Below are 14,196 nucleotides of genomic sequence, written 5' to 3'. Positions count from 1 at the left end.
AAGGGGAGTACCTACCCATACAGAAGTCCTTTCCATGTGAGTCAGATGGAATGCGACCTGCCCTCAAATTAAGAAGTGCCTATGCTCTCGTCTAGCATTATTAGTTGGCCGAACATAGTGGCCTTGATTCTGATGGGCAAGTAGAAGAGAGCTGAGTTCTCGTGCCTGGTCGTGGTAGCACCTCTGTTGGGAGACGGCCAGTTCAGTCAGGTCGGCATGCCTCTTCACTCTCTGATTGTGCTGGGCTCTAGCTGGCCTGTGCTGAACTTGGAAACCTTGTTAGCTCAGGACCCATGGTGGTGGCAAGGGTGTGAGGTGTGTGGCAGGGCTGATAGGAAGAAGAGAGTAACTGTATTCAAAATAAAGTTGGTCCTAAGAGCCATTTGAGCTACTGACATTGAATGTATTGCCACGTGCTTTTTATAGCAAGATCGAAGCCTTTTTATCAATGTTGTACTGTGTTCGGAAAGTCGTAATGCTTTCGTCAATCTCTTTCAGATATGTGCTTGTGAGCAAGGCTTCGAGCTGAAGAGCAGCGGCGGAAGCTGTGAGGATGTGGATGAGTGCCGGAGGTCGGGTGGTCGGCCTTGCAGTCAGACCTGTATCAATACCGAGGGCTCCTACCGCTGTACCTGTCATCCTGGCTACTTGCTGGAGCCAGATGGCCACACCTGTAAAGCAACAGGTTAACTGGAGCTGGGAATATCTCTAGGCTGGGTCACAAGCTTCAAGGTCCTAAATCTTCCAGGAATAACAATACAAGTCTCCTTCTCAGGTCTTAAATGCTCCTGGCAGCTTTGTCTGTCTTTAGAGCAAGATTAGCAGAATCTCAAAACACTCTTTTTAAACCTCTTATTTCAGACTGAATTTGAGTTTGAAAGAGTCTACCAATAAGGCATTATCATAACAAAACCATAACTGGGGCCTTGTACCCATGGGTCAGCCTTACCTGAAGCTGGAATAAGTATCGGAAGTCCTAACAAACACTTCTTTCCTGCCCACCTACCTCCAAATATTTAGTTAGAAATGTCGTTTTCAACTTAAGCCAACCATGCCTTTATTCTAAGTATCTTCAAATGTGGGTATCAGCTTAGCCATTACATCAAGGGAAGAGCTACTTAGATACCAGATGGCTGGTATCACAGCCCTGGCGATGAGAAGGCAAAGACTACTTTGTCCTCTGATTCTGTAGCCAGTGCTGGGGTTTACTGTTCCAACTCCTTAAAACCACACTGAAAGCAGTTCTTATTCAATAGGTACTGAACCGATCCTGCTTGTGGCCGTTCAGTTTAACCTGCTTCTCTATGGACTAAGGAGCTTGAAAGAAGATATTCTGGCAGCTACAGACAAGAACCTGGTTATTTTCTCTATTGACTATGACTTACTGGATCAGAAAGTCTTCTGGACAGAGCTCGGTGCAGAAAGTATTAAGTGGATAAGCATGGACGCAAAGAAGAAAGGGACTGTAGTAAAAGGTATGTCCCCTGCCCTTACTAAATACACATGGCATGGAAAATCAAATGAGTGGCCATTAATGTTATAAACATTGGCTTAGTTGTATCTCCTCAATTAAAAGTGGTCAAGGCTTGCTAGGTGGTTGAAATGGAAAGATGCATTGTCATCTCAGTAGACTGGTGAGTAAGCCACACTATCAGCCAGTGACCAATCTGAGCAATGGTCATCTTCTTCTACAAATAGCACTTTGGAGCATTTTTAAGAAGACTGTTTTGATGGAAATGCATATGCCAGTTGAAAAATTAATTAACATGGCATGCTAGCCTGATGCCTATGAACTAAAAGCTAGTTAAGAGCTATAATTTAACCTAAGTACACATGTTGAATGGTTTCCTCTCTTTAGGAATAAAGTCAGACTGTATGGTGGTCGATTGGATTGGGAGGAATCTCTACTGGACAGATGGCACAGCTGGCCAGATTTTGGCAATTCAGTTGACTGCTGTGTGGCGAGGAAAACCTGAATACACAATTGTCCTGGGTGATAACTTAAATCAGCCACGGTCTTTGGCTTTAGATCCCTTAAATGGGTGAGTCCAGGCATAACAATGTCTGGTCAAGTCCTTTAAGTGTGTTATTCCTCCTTAGTTCTTCTTTGGTTGTGTTCACTCACCACAGAACAAGTGAACTGAAGAAACCTTATCTGACTTTATATTGTATGGTGATGTAGATCAACCACACATAGTCATTTTGAAAACTTCTGGAGGAAGTCTTTTATCTCAGTAAAGTGAGCTGTAAGTTGTTACTTGGTAGCACACCTATACTTTCTTTTGCCAAAATAAGCAAATATACCTCTGAATAGAGAATTTTTATGGTTCTAAAATTGCAGGGGGGTGGAGAATGGAACTAGATATAGTATTTAATTTACAATAATGTGCTTGGGGTTGGGAGGCAGGATAATTGTATTTTGGAATTAAACCTGGGTTCTTCATCTAGTGTCCTTTCTCTGGGAACTTAGAAACATTTCCTACTTGGCAGAGCCAAGCCCTCATTGGGATGGATATATATATATATATATATATATATATATATATATATATATATATGGTTAATATGCAAAGTGTCCCCTTGGGAGTTCAACCAGAGACTGGGAGTTCAATCGCTCGCTATGACGTGTGCTGACCACCAGGGAGCAATGTGGAATGAAGGAAGGCCCCAGTCGGCAGCTGGAAGGCCCCGATCGGCCCTGATTGCCAGCCAGGCCTAGGGATCCTACCAGTGCATGAATTTTGTGCACCGGGCCTCTAGTATATATATATAAAATGAAAAAATAGCTGGGCTAGTGTGGCTCAGTGGTTGAGCATTGATCTATGAACCGAGATTGCAGTTCAATTCCCTGTCAGGGCATATGCCCAAGGTTGCAAGCTTGATCACCAGTAGGGGGCATGCAGGAGGCAGCCAATCAATAATTATCTCTCATCATTGATGTTTCTTTTTTGTTTTGTTTTGTTAATCCTTCCCCAAGGATATTTTTCCATTAATTTTTAGAGAGTGGAAAGGAGGGAGACAGAGAGAGAAACATTGATGTGAGAGAGATACATTAATTGATTGCCACACAAAGCCTCACCATGGCCGGGGATCGAGCCCGCAACTGAGGTACATGCTCTTGACCAGAATTAATCCCAGGATCCTGATTGTCTACCAACTGAGCCAAATCGGCTAGGGCTCATCATTGATGTTTCTATCTCCCTCTCCCTCTCCCTTCCTCTCTGAAGTCAATAAAAATATATTTAAAAATATTTTCCACACTGCGCCTCCTCTGAGTCTCGGTATGCTGTTCTCTTTCCTTCTAGTTGAAGAATTTCCCCTCAGCCAGCTTTCCTGTGGTTCTGGGTGATGTCCGTTCCGTCTTTTAGTTGTATTTTTGAAGTGGTTGTGCAAGGCAGCATTCTCCGGTGTTTACCTATGCCGCCATCTTGGTTCTCCTAAAAATAAAAAATAAGACAGAACAAAACTCAGGATTCAAAGGGAACCCAGATTGGGTATCCTTCTTGTTTTTCTCACCTTTTCAATACCTCAACCAGGAATCTGTTAATATGGTCCTCAGCAAAATGACAGTAGTTTTGATGCAGCTAATGGCTTGTGGCCAAGAATAAGGTCTGCGGCACATGTCTGCCGATGGAGCTAGCATACTTTCCAGCCCACAAAAGATTGTCAGGTTTCCTGAATATTTTCCATGCTTAGGGACTAATGTATTCCTAGCCTTCTTATTCAACTATCATGATATTTTACCCACAAATGAGGACTAAACAATCACCATAAAATATTAAGAAAACCTTTTACTACTTTACAATTTTGCTTAAGGAATAGACCAAGTTAACATTTGAAGAAAAATTAATTGGGCTTCAAATCACTGTTTTAAGGGATGAATTGATATTATTTTCTCTGAGGTAATGCTTTATCCCAAAGCTGACTTTTATTCACATAGGTTAATGTACTGGTCTGAAATTGGAGGAGAACCTCACATAGAACAAGCTGGAATGGATGGTAGCAGGAGAAAAGTACTCATCAATAAAGGTCTTGGCTGGCCAACCAGCATAGTTCTTGACCAGTTGAGTTGGAAGATATTCTGGTCTGATGACAAATTTCACTGTATTGGCTCTGCCAATCTAGATGGCACTGGGATTAGCGTAAGTGTTGTTTTGGTATTAGATTTGTACAAAATGTTATGTGCCTTGTGTAAAACTCATCCCAGAAACCTCACCTTCCCCATTTTAGATGCTGCAGTTAACACAGATCAAGAGCCCCTTTTCAGTCGCTGTATTGGAGGATGAAGTCTTCTGGTCTGAAACAAAGACAAGAACAGTACAGCGTATGAAGAAGATGACAGGCAAGAGCAGGGCTGTCCTCATCAAGCGTATTGAACAGCCTTATGGACTCAAGGTCTATAATGCACTCTTCAAAGTATCCCCCCCCCCCCGCCTTTCTCCCTGAAAAAGCTACATATGTGAACTTCCCAAAGTACAAACCGGAGTGACATCCCTCTATAATGATTAAAAAGGAAGATTTATTCATCTGCTATGTTCAAGGATTCAATAAGGTATACTTACATCTAGCTGTTTTCTTCCAGATAATGCACGAAGTCCTACAGCCCAGGTCTTCTAATCCTTGTCTGGACACTGGATGCTCTCACTTGTGTCTTCTGAGCCCACGATCCAAGGGAAGCTGTCATTGCCCGGTCGGACTCCTGCTTGCAGATGATGGCATCAACTGTGTCCCTGTCAAGGAGTCTGCCTTTCTGTTCCTTGTGTTGCCCACGGTTATCATACAGGTATTGTCCACAGGCATCCTCATGTGTCTGTGCTTGGGCTACATCCTGTTTCAGGCTGAGTAATCTGAATTCTTCATGTGCAGTTATAAATAGTAGGAGCCCTTTCCCTTGGAATGTTCTTCACACATGACTTAAATTTTAGTATCCACTGTGTGCTGGGAACTATCATGACCAAAATAAAGTAGATATGAAATAAGAACAAGTTCTACTTAAAATCATTTAGGAAATACTTAGTACATCAGAACACAGTGAGATTAGTTTAATTTAGTTTAGACAATTTTGTTAAGTTGTCCAAGCACCTGGATAATGATGTAGATTCCAAATACAAACAGCTTGGCTCCATCCTAATCTGGAGGTGGAGGCAAATACATTTTGTGAGGGAACTTTTCTTAAACCATAAGGAGATAAAAGGTAGTGACAAGCAAGTCACCCCTAACTTTTAATATCTAGAGGACTTGGCATTTAAAAAACAAAACAAAAATTTTGGAGTGAAAGATAGATTTTAGCTTCCTTAAGATCTTAATAGTCAAAGCTCACTTAAAGGGGAGGGTCTTTAACAGAAGAGTAAATCTTCAAAACACCCAAATTCAAGGAATTTAAAGTCCTTGATGCTTCAGGGAAGGAGAGAAATAACTGCTGTCTGCTTTTAGAAAATAGAATATTTGAAAATATGGATTTAAGTATTTAATAGGAATTTAACATTAATGCAAAATCAAGATAATGAATTAAACTAGACTCAACTGGTACCATCCATTTAACTTTTTCATAGATTTATCTGAAAAACATAGAAACTTTATTAGGACAAGCAACTTTACCAGAACATAGGGTACTTCCCTTTACCAATCTGAACCAGCTGGCATCAGTGGACTACCTTGTCCAGGAAAAGACACTCTACCTTTCAGAGTTGGATAATGGTGATATCAGACTACTGAGGCTCAAAGAATCTGGAAAGCTTTCTTGGAGGAAAATCTTATCTGCGAAGGGGACAGTAATCGACCTTGCTGTGGACTGGTTGAGTGGAAACATATATTGGATTGACAGTGAAAACCCGCATATCAATGTAGCTTCATCCAAAGGCCAGTATTCCACTGTCTTGTTCAGCAACAATCTGTCCCATCCAACCTGTGTTGCACTCCATCCACCCACTGCAATCATGTGTTTTGTGGATCTGGGTTCCCAGGATGGTGGTGGGCATGGTTCCAGCATCGACTGTGCCTCCATGGATGGCATCAGGAGGAAGGTGCTGTGGCAGAAATCCCAGGTCCCAGTGGGCTTGACCTTTTCAGATTCAGGGACCCGAGTATACTGGGCTGATACTGGTAAGTAATGATTACCTCCACCCTAAATGGGAGTCCGAGGGACCTTGGCCAGAGTGAAGTAGAAATGTTCAGTTTTCTGGTCTTCAGGCAAAATAACTTCAAATATCTTTTAGGTCTGAGTTTATATTTTCTGTACCACTTTCTAAACAAATACAATCATTCCCCATCCTGAGTTGCATATAACAGCCCATAGTCATGCAATAGCTCCTTTGTGAAGGCATATTATCAAGACCTTAAAAAATATGCATGAGCAAATATTTGTGTATCATTGTTAGAGTGGAATGAATGAATGAAGAATTGGCCTTCAGAGAGTGGATGAAGATAGTCTCCTCCTGGAGAGGAGGCAAGACAAGATGTAAAGAGTTGAAGGAGAGAGCACAGCTGTTTGGGCTAAATAAAATAAACCCAACCTCTCTTTCTAGGGAGAGGACTCATAGAAAGTATTCAACAAGATGGCTCTAGATACAGAGTAGACCGCAAAGGAATTCAGGGCCTTAACCTCTTTACATATGGTCAAAGCATGATGTTCTGGACAACAATTGATGATGGTAGGTCTGAACTCTGTATCTGATTGTCTTTGTGATCTGAATTTACTCCTGTGTATCTAAAGCGAATCGGCTACTGCTTAGGACTGATCTCTGCTGTTGTCCTTCTTTTAGAAGAAAAGCCAAACAACGTCCCTAACAAAACATGTACGTGTAACAGTGATTCTGTGACTTGAGGGAGCTTTAACTTTTTTTGGTTATTCTTTGTACAGTCCAGTTCTGCCTGAGATTTCTGGCATTTGTATGAGGCTCTCTGCTTTGGAGGACACCTGTTATGGTAGAGAGAGAACTGGACCAGAAAATGGAACTAGGTTGTATAACTGCTCTGTCAGTTAGTAGCTAGTGGCTGTAACACCTTACCTGTAAAATGAAGACAGTACCTGTTTCAGTTGACTAAATACACATGAAAATACCAGGTGAAATATAGAACATCTTACACTTGCAAGGTATTTCTAGTATATTCAGAGAGATTGTCGTAAATCATAGTGCTCTAATATATTGTTTCTGGTTAGAATCTAGACTTGATAAAACCGGAAAATGCACAATTTATGTGTTTAAAATAAATGTGTCTCTTTATATTTTCCAATTCTGGTCCATTGACCAGTTGGGCTGGCCACATCAGAATTTCAAAGACAAATTGTCAGATCCTACCCCAGCGATGTTAATTTATTAGGTATGTGAGAAGGCCTTTACCATCTATTTTAAGATTCCCCTGGTGACTCTTGTAGCAGAGAAGCCATTTTCAGAAATGTTCTAGAACAATGTTTAAAATCATTATCCATCAATTGTATGGGCTGCATCTAAGCGTCATATATCCTAATTTCCTGTCTTTAGATATCTGGGCATATATGAATGTTCTCAACATAGCTTATTAACACCTGATTTTATTTTGGAGAAAGGCATAGGATGTTGTCTTTTATTTATCTGAAGTTTCTTCCCAGAAACATGATTTAGAAAAATACATACCTCTTCTGTAAAGCTGTTGTTCCTCAACTAGAGTTTCTGCAAACAAGTGACAGTTTTCACATTGAGCAATATTCTTTGCCCAGGAAGTTGTTTTAATTTCACTTTTGTTAAGGATTGTTCACTGCCTTTTGTTTCAGCCCAAATCACTAAAGTTTGGTACAGCAAGGCAGAACTTTCAGAAAACCGGTGGTTCCAAGTAGACCTGAAGATTGTGGATTTAAAAGTTTACAGTAAACTTTCTCAACAGGGTAAGTGACTCTCCATTGATTATAACAGCACTGAAATCTACTGGATTTCCCCATGGAGGGGATGGATGCTCCCTCCTACATTATCGCCTTGAAATATCTTTGAATTTTCCATTAAAATATTTCTCTGGCAAATTCCTATAGATCTACACAATTCCCTTGTCTTTATGCAGTTATATACAGTCTGTTTGTGGTGTATAAGTATTTCGGTTACTTATTTAGGAAACATAGTAGTAAGTGTATTGGACTGCAGTTTGGCACACTTGGGTTCTATTTTCAGTTCTATTATTGTAGGTTAATGATAATTATGGTATTATAAAAAATCCCTTTTAGCTCTAGGGTGTCTTCATTCTACTATTGTCACTTGTATCTACTTGTGATGTCAACTAATCCTTGAAATATCAACTGGGGGTGGTGCTCAGATGTTTTTCTCCACATGTCTATGGACAGAAGTGGAGTGCCTGCCTGAATTTTTGGGGAGGATGATGATGAGCTTAGTTGAAGTAGTAAGAGAAGTGATCTGTTCCTAGTGGAGATTAACCCCAACAATGTGAGCTCACATAGTTCATCATACCTACCATTACCATGGGTGATTCAGTATATACATTAATCTTAAGAGAATGCTGCCCCACTGCTTTGTTTTTGAAAGCTAACCTTTCTAGCTGATATTATTAGTAGTCATGCTTAAACTCTAAAGTCTAGACTTTGCAGGATGAACCTTTTAGAATTCTTCAGTGTGATAAATGGTCACATCATAAAAGCGATGATAATCTGTTGCTTAATTCTGAGAACCAGAAGGAGTGTCTCTGTCACCCTTAAAGTAGGTTTTATCTATACTACATGCATACCTATTCCACAATTCCTGGAATATCTTAAAAGGTAAACCCTCACTTCTAGATATAAGATATAAGCTTTGAAGAATTATGAGAAGCTATAAATGACTGGCTTAATCAGACTATTCTCTCTCTCTCTCTCTCTCTCTCTCTCTCTCTCTCTCTCTCTCTCTCCCTCCCTCCCAATTCCCCCCACACCCTCTAGCAACCACCAATCTGTTCTCTATCTATTATTCTCAGAGGGATCATAGAAACCATAGCCTCCATATTTTCATCTAAAGAGAGCTTTATTTGTAAGAACCTTCTAGCTCTGATGCTGGGTGCTTGGTGTGAGGGGAGAAGAGAAGTCACAATGGGATTTTGAATGAATCAGAGTTTACCTCAATTATTCATAAGCCCATCCGTTGTCTGAACTCCTAGGTTCCTATAGCCATTCTTATTCATGAAGTAGAATCACCAATCACTTAGTACCTAGTTGACTAAAAGAAATTAAGTTAATGAGATGTATCCCGTGGGGAAAATATCTGGATCCTATAACTCTGATAGTCTATTTGCAGAAGAGCCTTCTGAAAAAAATCTAAATCAGTATATTTGTGGGGGATGGGGATCCACAGGTAGTAACAGCTGCTCAAAAGACAATGGAGGATGTAGCCACATTTGTTTACCAAACCCTGAAGGACAGACTTGTAAATGTTCCAGTGGCTACTACTTGGCTGACACAAACAGATGTATTGAAGCTGTCCGATGCTCTGCGCCATCACAAGCCTGTAAGGATGGTCAGAAATGCATTTCCATGGAGCAAGTGTGTGATGGTCATGCTGACTGTCTGGATGCATCTGATGAAATGGGCTGTGAGTAGCTCCTATTCATCACCATGACTGGCTTACTTTTAGTATTATCTACTTCCTCAATATTCCTTAGGCTTTTATTCTCTAAATGATTACATCATTATCACTGTACACTCTTTAAACTGAACAATAGGACACTTCCGATGGGGCTGTTGGATGTAGATTTGAACCCTTTGTGAAAAGCTGATGTGCCCTCTGTACTGATTTTAGAACAGGTAATGTGATAGTGAGCTCCGAAGGGCTAGACAGTTTGTATGTTGCCTGAAAGAACACTCATTTAACCTAGATTTGACTCAGTACATTTTTGATCACTTGGTGAGCATAGCCAGGGGAAGTTGGTTAGGCAAACTATTTGTCTTGTCTTGCGTCCCTCTTTTTAATGTGGAAATAGCACTTTCTACCTCACAGAGGTGTTAAGAAATACAAGAGAATGTGTATAAGGCTGCCATACTAGTACTTAAATGCTACCTGTAAATGGCTGTTACAGAAATACTGTGCCAAATAGTGCCTTCATGGAACAGCGTTTTCATGGCCAGTCATCTGAGCAGCTATATCTAACCGCCATCCTCTAATTCTATAGTTCAGGCTCCAGTGATATCCAAGTCCTATAGCATAGAATTGAAGAGGCAGTGGGCTTGGTACTGAGACTGGTCATTCCTAGTAAAGGAAAAGATTTGGAAAATGAATCTTACAGGGAACAGTTCTCATTACTTCTCAATTTAAATCCTCATCTTCTAAAACCCGACTGTCTGGAAGATAAATTATTGCCCCTTAACACTTCATTTTAACTAGGAAAGACAAAGACCAAAGATCAACAGTTGATTCTATGGTCTTGCCCTCCCTGTGTAGGCAGTGACTCAGAGTGGGGAGTGTCAGTGAGTGAGACATTTATCACCCTCATCACCTGCTTTTAAAGCCAAACCAGAAATCTAACATACCTTCCCTTGCTCTCCCATCCCTGGTGACCTAGGCCCAAGAGTTACCTCTTTTCCTTAATAATGATTTCACTCTGACTTTTACATAGCTTGTTTTGGAGGGGGTGGTACTGGGTGCATAAAGTTAGATTGGCTTCCCCTGGATATACCTTACCATGAGGGACCCTAAACTGTCCAGGAGTGGAAACACGCCTGTGGACCAGCTTAAGAAAGAGGCAAGAATAGTTTCATTGCTAATATTTACTTTGGTCTTAGTGTTCACATGAGGAATAACACTTGTGCCAACAATGACAGAGAATATGGTGAAGTGCCTTAAACACAAAGTTAACTTCAGATTCCTCTGTGGTTAGAAGCACCCTGTTGCCTACTGCCTGCCTAATGCGTGCCCCTCCTACCACCACCATGGAATCTGGTTCAATACTTGTGACTTGTAGATCTTGCTAAAACCTAGAGTTTACTTGAACTCAAAAAGTTTTAAATACTTATATACTTACATTATATATATATTTTTATAGAGAGAAAGTGAGAGGGATAGAGAGTCAGAAACATCGATGAGAGAGAAACATCGATCAGCTGCCTCCTGCACACTCCTACTGGGTATGTGCTAGCAACCAAGTACATGCCCTTGACCGGAATCGAACCTGGGACCCTTCAGTCCACAGGCCGACGCTCTATCCACTGAGCCAAACCAGTTAGGGCTATATACTCACATTTTAAAGAAAATCTTTCTAGCCTATACATTTACTATTTAGATCTACCACACTAATTCTTATAGAATAAAACATAGTAATTGATGGAATCTACCTTGGCTAACCTATACATACCATCATCTAAAAGTAGATGGGTATGGCCAATAGACTATTCCTGAAACCAAACATTTTAAGTGCTGTAAGATATGCAGTTTTTAATATAAATTTCAATAGATTTTTTTATTTGGCCCCAAGTAATAGTAGTGATTTATGATTTTATAAAGTCAACCGTATCTGGTTTAGTCCTTTAGAATTCTTGTTCTTCTGACATATTTCTTAACAGACAAATATGTGTATATACCCATACTCCTACCTACTGTTTTTGTAGGTGCCTATCCAGATAAAACCCATTCAACACTAACACTTGGAAAGCTAGAGGCTGGAGGAAGGGTGACTCCTAAAGCTGCCCAACCACTCCAGGCTGCCAAGCCCCCCAACGCTAGATATCTGGGTCCAGAAGAGACGGATTATCCTGTCAGAAAAACACTGATCCCCTCGATTCCTGATAGAGAAAGCAAGACCTCAGAAACCAACAAAAGAGGGAAGCTTGTTCAGCCCAAGGACTCACAGGGGGCAAAACATCTGCCCTGTGGCAGCGATTTCTGTAATGGGAGGGGAATCTGCACCATGGAAGGAGCGCTGAGAAGATGCAGCTGTCCCATGGAATACGGTGGAGACTTCTGTGAAGAGGCAGCGCGTGGACCTGGCCCTGGCTACATCGCCCTCAGCTTCACCATCACCTTGCCAGTTGTTCTGGTAGCTCTGGGAGCATTTGTGTATTTCAGAAAAGAACGTGAACGAAAAAGGTGAGCGGCTCTTAATGTCCTGATGGGAGAGTTTTATTCCCAAGAAGTTGCTTCTAAAATAAGATGAATGGGGTTGGAGGTAGGAGTCCACTCTAGAAATTTGTCCTCTGAGAAAGGCTTGAGGTTATGAAGCAGCCTCCCCTGTTAGATGACCTGAAAAAAAAAATAATAATTGGGACCATCTTTTTGAGTGATTTCTGGGGCAGATACATCTGCCTCAGCAGTTGTCAGTGGCACAATCTCTGGGGGATTGAATAAACTGAGGAGATTCCCCACCAATGAGGCAGAGCTGGTGCCAATGATTGTTTGGAGGAAGAATTTGTTAGGAGAGGTGTATTAGTTTGCTTGGGTCGCTATAACAAATACCACAGAGTAGGGTATTAAACAACAGCAATGTACCTTCTCACAGTTTTGGAGGCTGGAAGCCTGGAATGAATGTATCAGTGGGGTTGGTTTCTTCTGAGGCTGAGGGCTGGTTTCTCCTGGAATTGTAGATGCAGGCTGCTCTGTGTCTTCCATGGTCTTTCCTCTGTGCATGGCTGTGTCCTGTTCTCCTCTTCTCGGACACCAGACATATTAGATTAGGGCCCAAACTAATGACCTCCTTTTAACATAATTACTTCTTTAAAGACTCTCTTTCCAAATGTGACTACAGTCTAGCAGTGATGGCGAGCCTATGATACGCAAACTCATTTTTTTGGTTGACTTTTCTTTGTTAAATGACATTTAAATACATAAAATAAATATCAAAAATTTAAGTCTTTGTTTTTACTATGGTTGCAAATATCAAAAATTTTCTTTATATGACATGGCACCAGAGTTAAGTTAGGGTTTTTCAAAATGCTGACACACCAAGCTCAAAAGGTTCGCCATCACTGGTCTGAGGTAATGGAGCTTATGACTTTGACATATGAATCTGGAAGAAACTCCACTCAGCCCATAACAGGAGGTGAAATAAAGAAACTCAGGAAAGATTTAAAGCAAAAACATTGTTTTGTCAAAGAGTTAGAGAATCACTGGATTAAAGAGACAAACAAGAATAACAAAAATCACGATTTAAATGGACACAGACACTGGGGCGGTGGGGGCTTGCCCGGGGTGGGAATGGCTGGCGGGGCAGGGGGGCGGGGGCGGAGAGGGTGGTCAATTGGGGTAAAAGAAGACATATGTAAAACTTTAGACAATAAAAAAAAATCACGATTTAGAGTAGGAATGATGGCAAAATAAGCTTTAGAGTAGGGCGATATAGTAACTGAAGAAACTGATTAGATAAGTAGACATTAAATAGCCTATGTATCAAGAAATATAGAGCCCTAACCAGTTTGGCTCAGTGGGTAGAGCGTCAGCCTATGGACTGAAAGGTCCCAGGTTCGATTCCAGTCAAGGGCATGTACCTTGGTTGCAGGCACATCCCCAGTAGGGGCTGTGCAGGAGGCAGCTGATCAATGTTTCTCTCTCATCGATGTTTATAACTCTCTATCCCTCTCCCTTCCTCTCTGTAAAAAAATCAATAAAATATATTTTAAAAAAAGAAATATAGAGATGACAAAAATTGTAAAAGTTGCATCTCTGCCCAGCCTTCACGTTACAGCCTGAAGGAAAGGCCAGGAGAAGTGCTTGTTTTTGCCCAGGGTAGCACTGGTTAGTTAATAGCTAATGGTTAATAGTAAGATGAATGAGATGCTACCCTTGGGGTCTGATTGTCACCACATTAACTTGCCGCTTGTGTCCAGGTGCCACTTACCTGTCCTTGGATTCAGCACCCATTGCCTCCTGTTACCTAGTTCCCCTCAATTGAGACGACGTATCATTTCAGAAGTTAAATGAATGCCTAGTAACAAATAATAATTGACTCAAGAGATGCCCATTCTAGGTTGTTTGCGTTGTTAAAGAGACAATCAAAACTGTGTAATTCCTGGGGATTCTTTCCCCCTCCCCACGTGGGAGTCTGTGCTGTGAGATTCTTTCCCCTTCCCCATGTGAGAACCTGTACTTGTTCTTCAATAAAATTTCTACCTTTGCTATACCAAAAAAAACCCCCAAAAACCAAAACAAACAAACAAACAAAAAAAACCACTGTGTAATTCCTTAAAAAATAACCTTGACTAGGGCACACGTTGGCCCTTTCTAAACATTTGCCAATTCCAATTGCTACCTTAAGGAACAA

At 41.0% G+C, this 14,196-nt stretch overlaps 1 protein-coding gene across 1 annotated transcript in view; it reads left to right on the top strand.

The window, feature by feature from the left end:
* The window catches only part of LOC308514367 (low-density lipoprotein receptor-related protein 2-like), a 36,450-nt gene that overhangs the window by 21,234 nt on the left and 1,020 nt on the right, over positions 1-14,196 (top strand). The window contains exons 15-25 of the mRNA XM_081084514.1: positions 499-685; positions 1,257-1,475; positions 1,859-2,042; positions 3,941-4,142; positions 4,231-4,395; positions 4,583-4,783; positions 5,553-6,102; positions 6,525-6,650; positions 7,751-7,861; positions 9,306-9,542; positions 11,552-12,029. Coding sequence (XP_080940640.1) covers positions 499-685; positions 1,257-1,475; positions 1,859-2,042; positions 3,941-4,142; positions 4,231-4,395; positions 4,583-4,783; positions 5,553-6,102; positions 6,525-6,650; positions 7,751-7,861; positions 9,306-9,542; positions 11,552-12,029 — 2,660 coding nt within the window. The remainder of the gene's footprint in view (positions 1-498; positions 686-1,256; positions 1,476-1,858; positions 2,043-3,940; positions 4,143-4,230; positions 4,396-4,582; positions 4,784-5,552; positions 6,103-6,524; positions 6,651-7,750; positions 7,862-9,305; positions 9,543-11,551; positions 12,030-14,196) is intronic.

Source organism: Myotis nattereri (assembly GCF_964212035.1).
Source record: "Myotis nattereri genome assembly, chromosome: 2".
Taxonomy (NCBI): Eukaryota; Metazoa; Chordata; class Mammalia; order Chiroptera; family Vespertilionidae; genus Myotis; species Myotis nattereri.
Note: the sequence above shows the minus strand (reverse complement) of the source record. Positions and strands in the feature narration are given on the sequence as shown.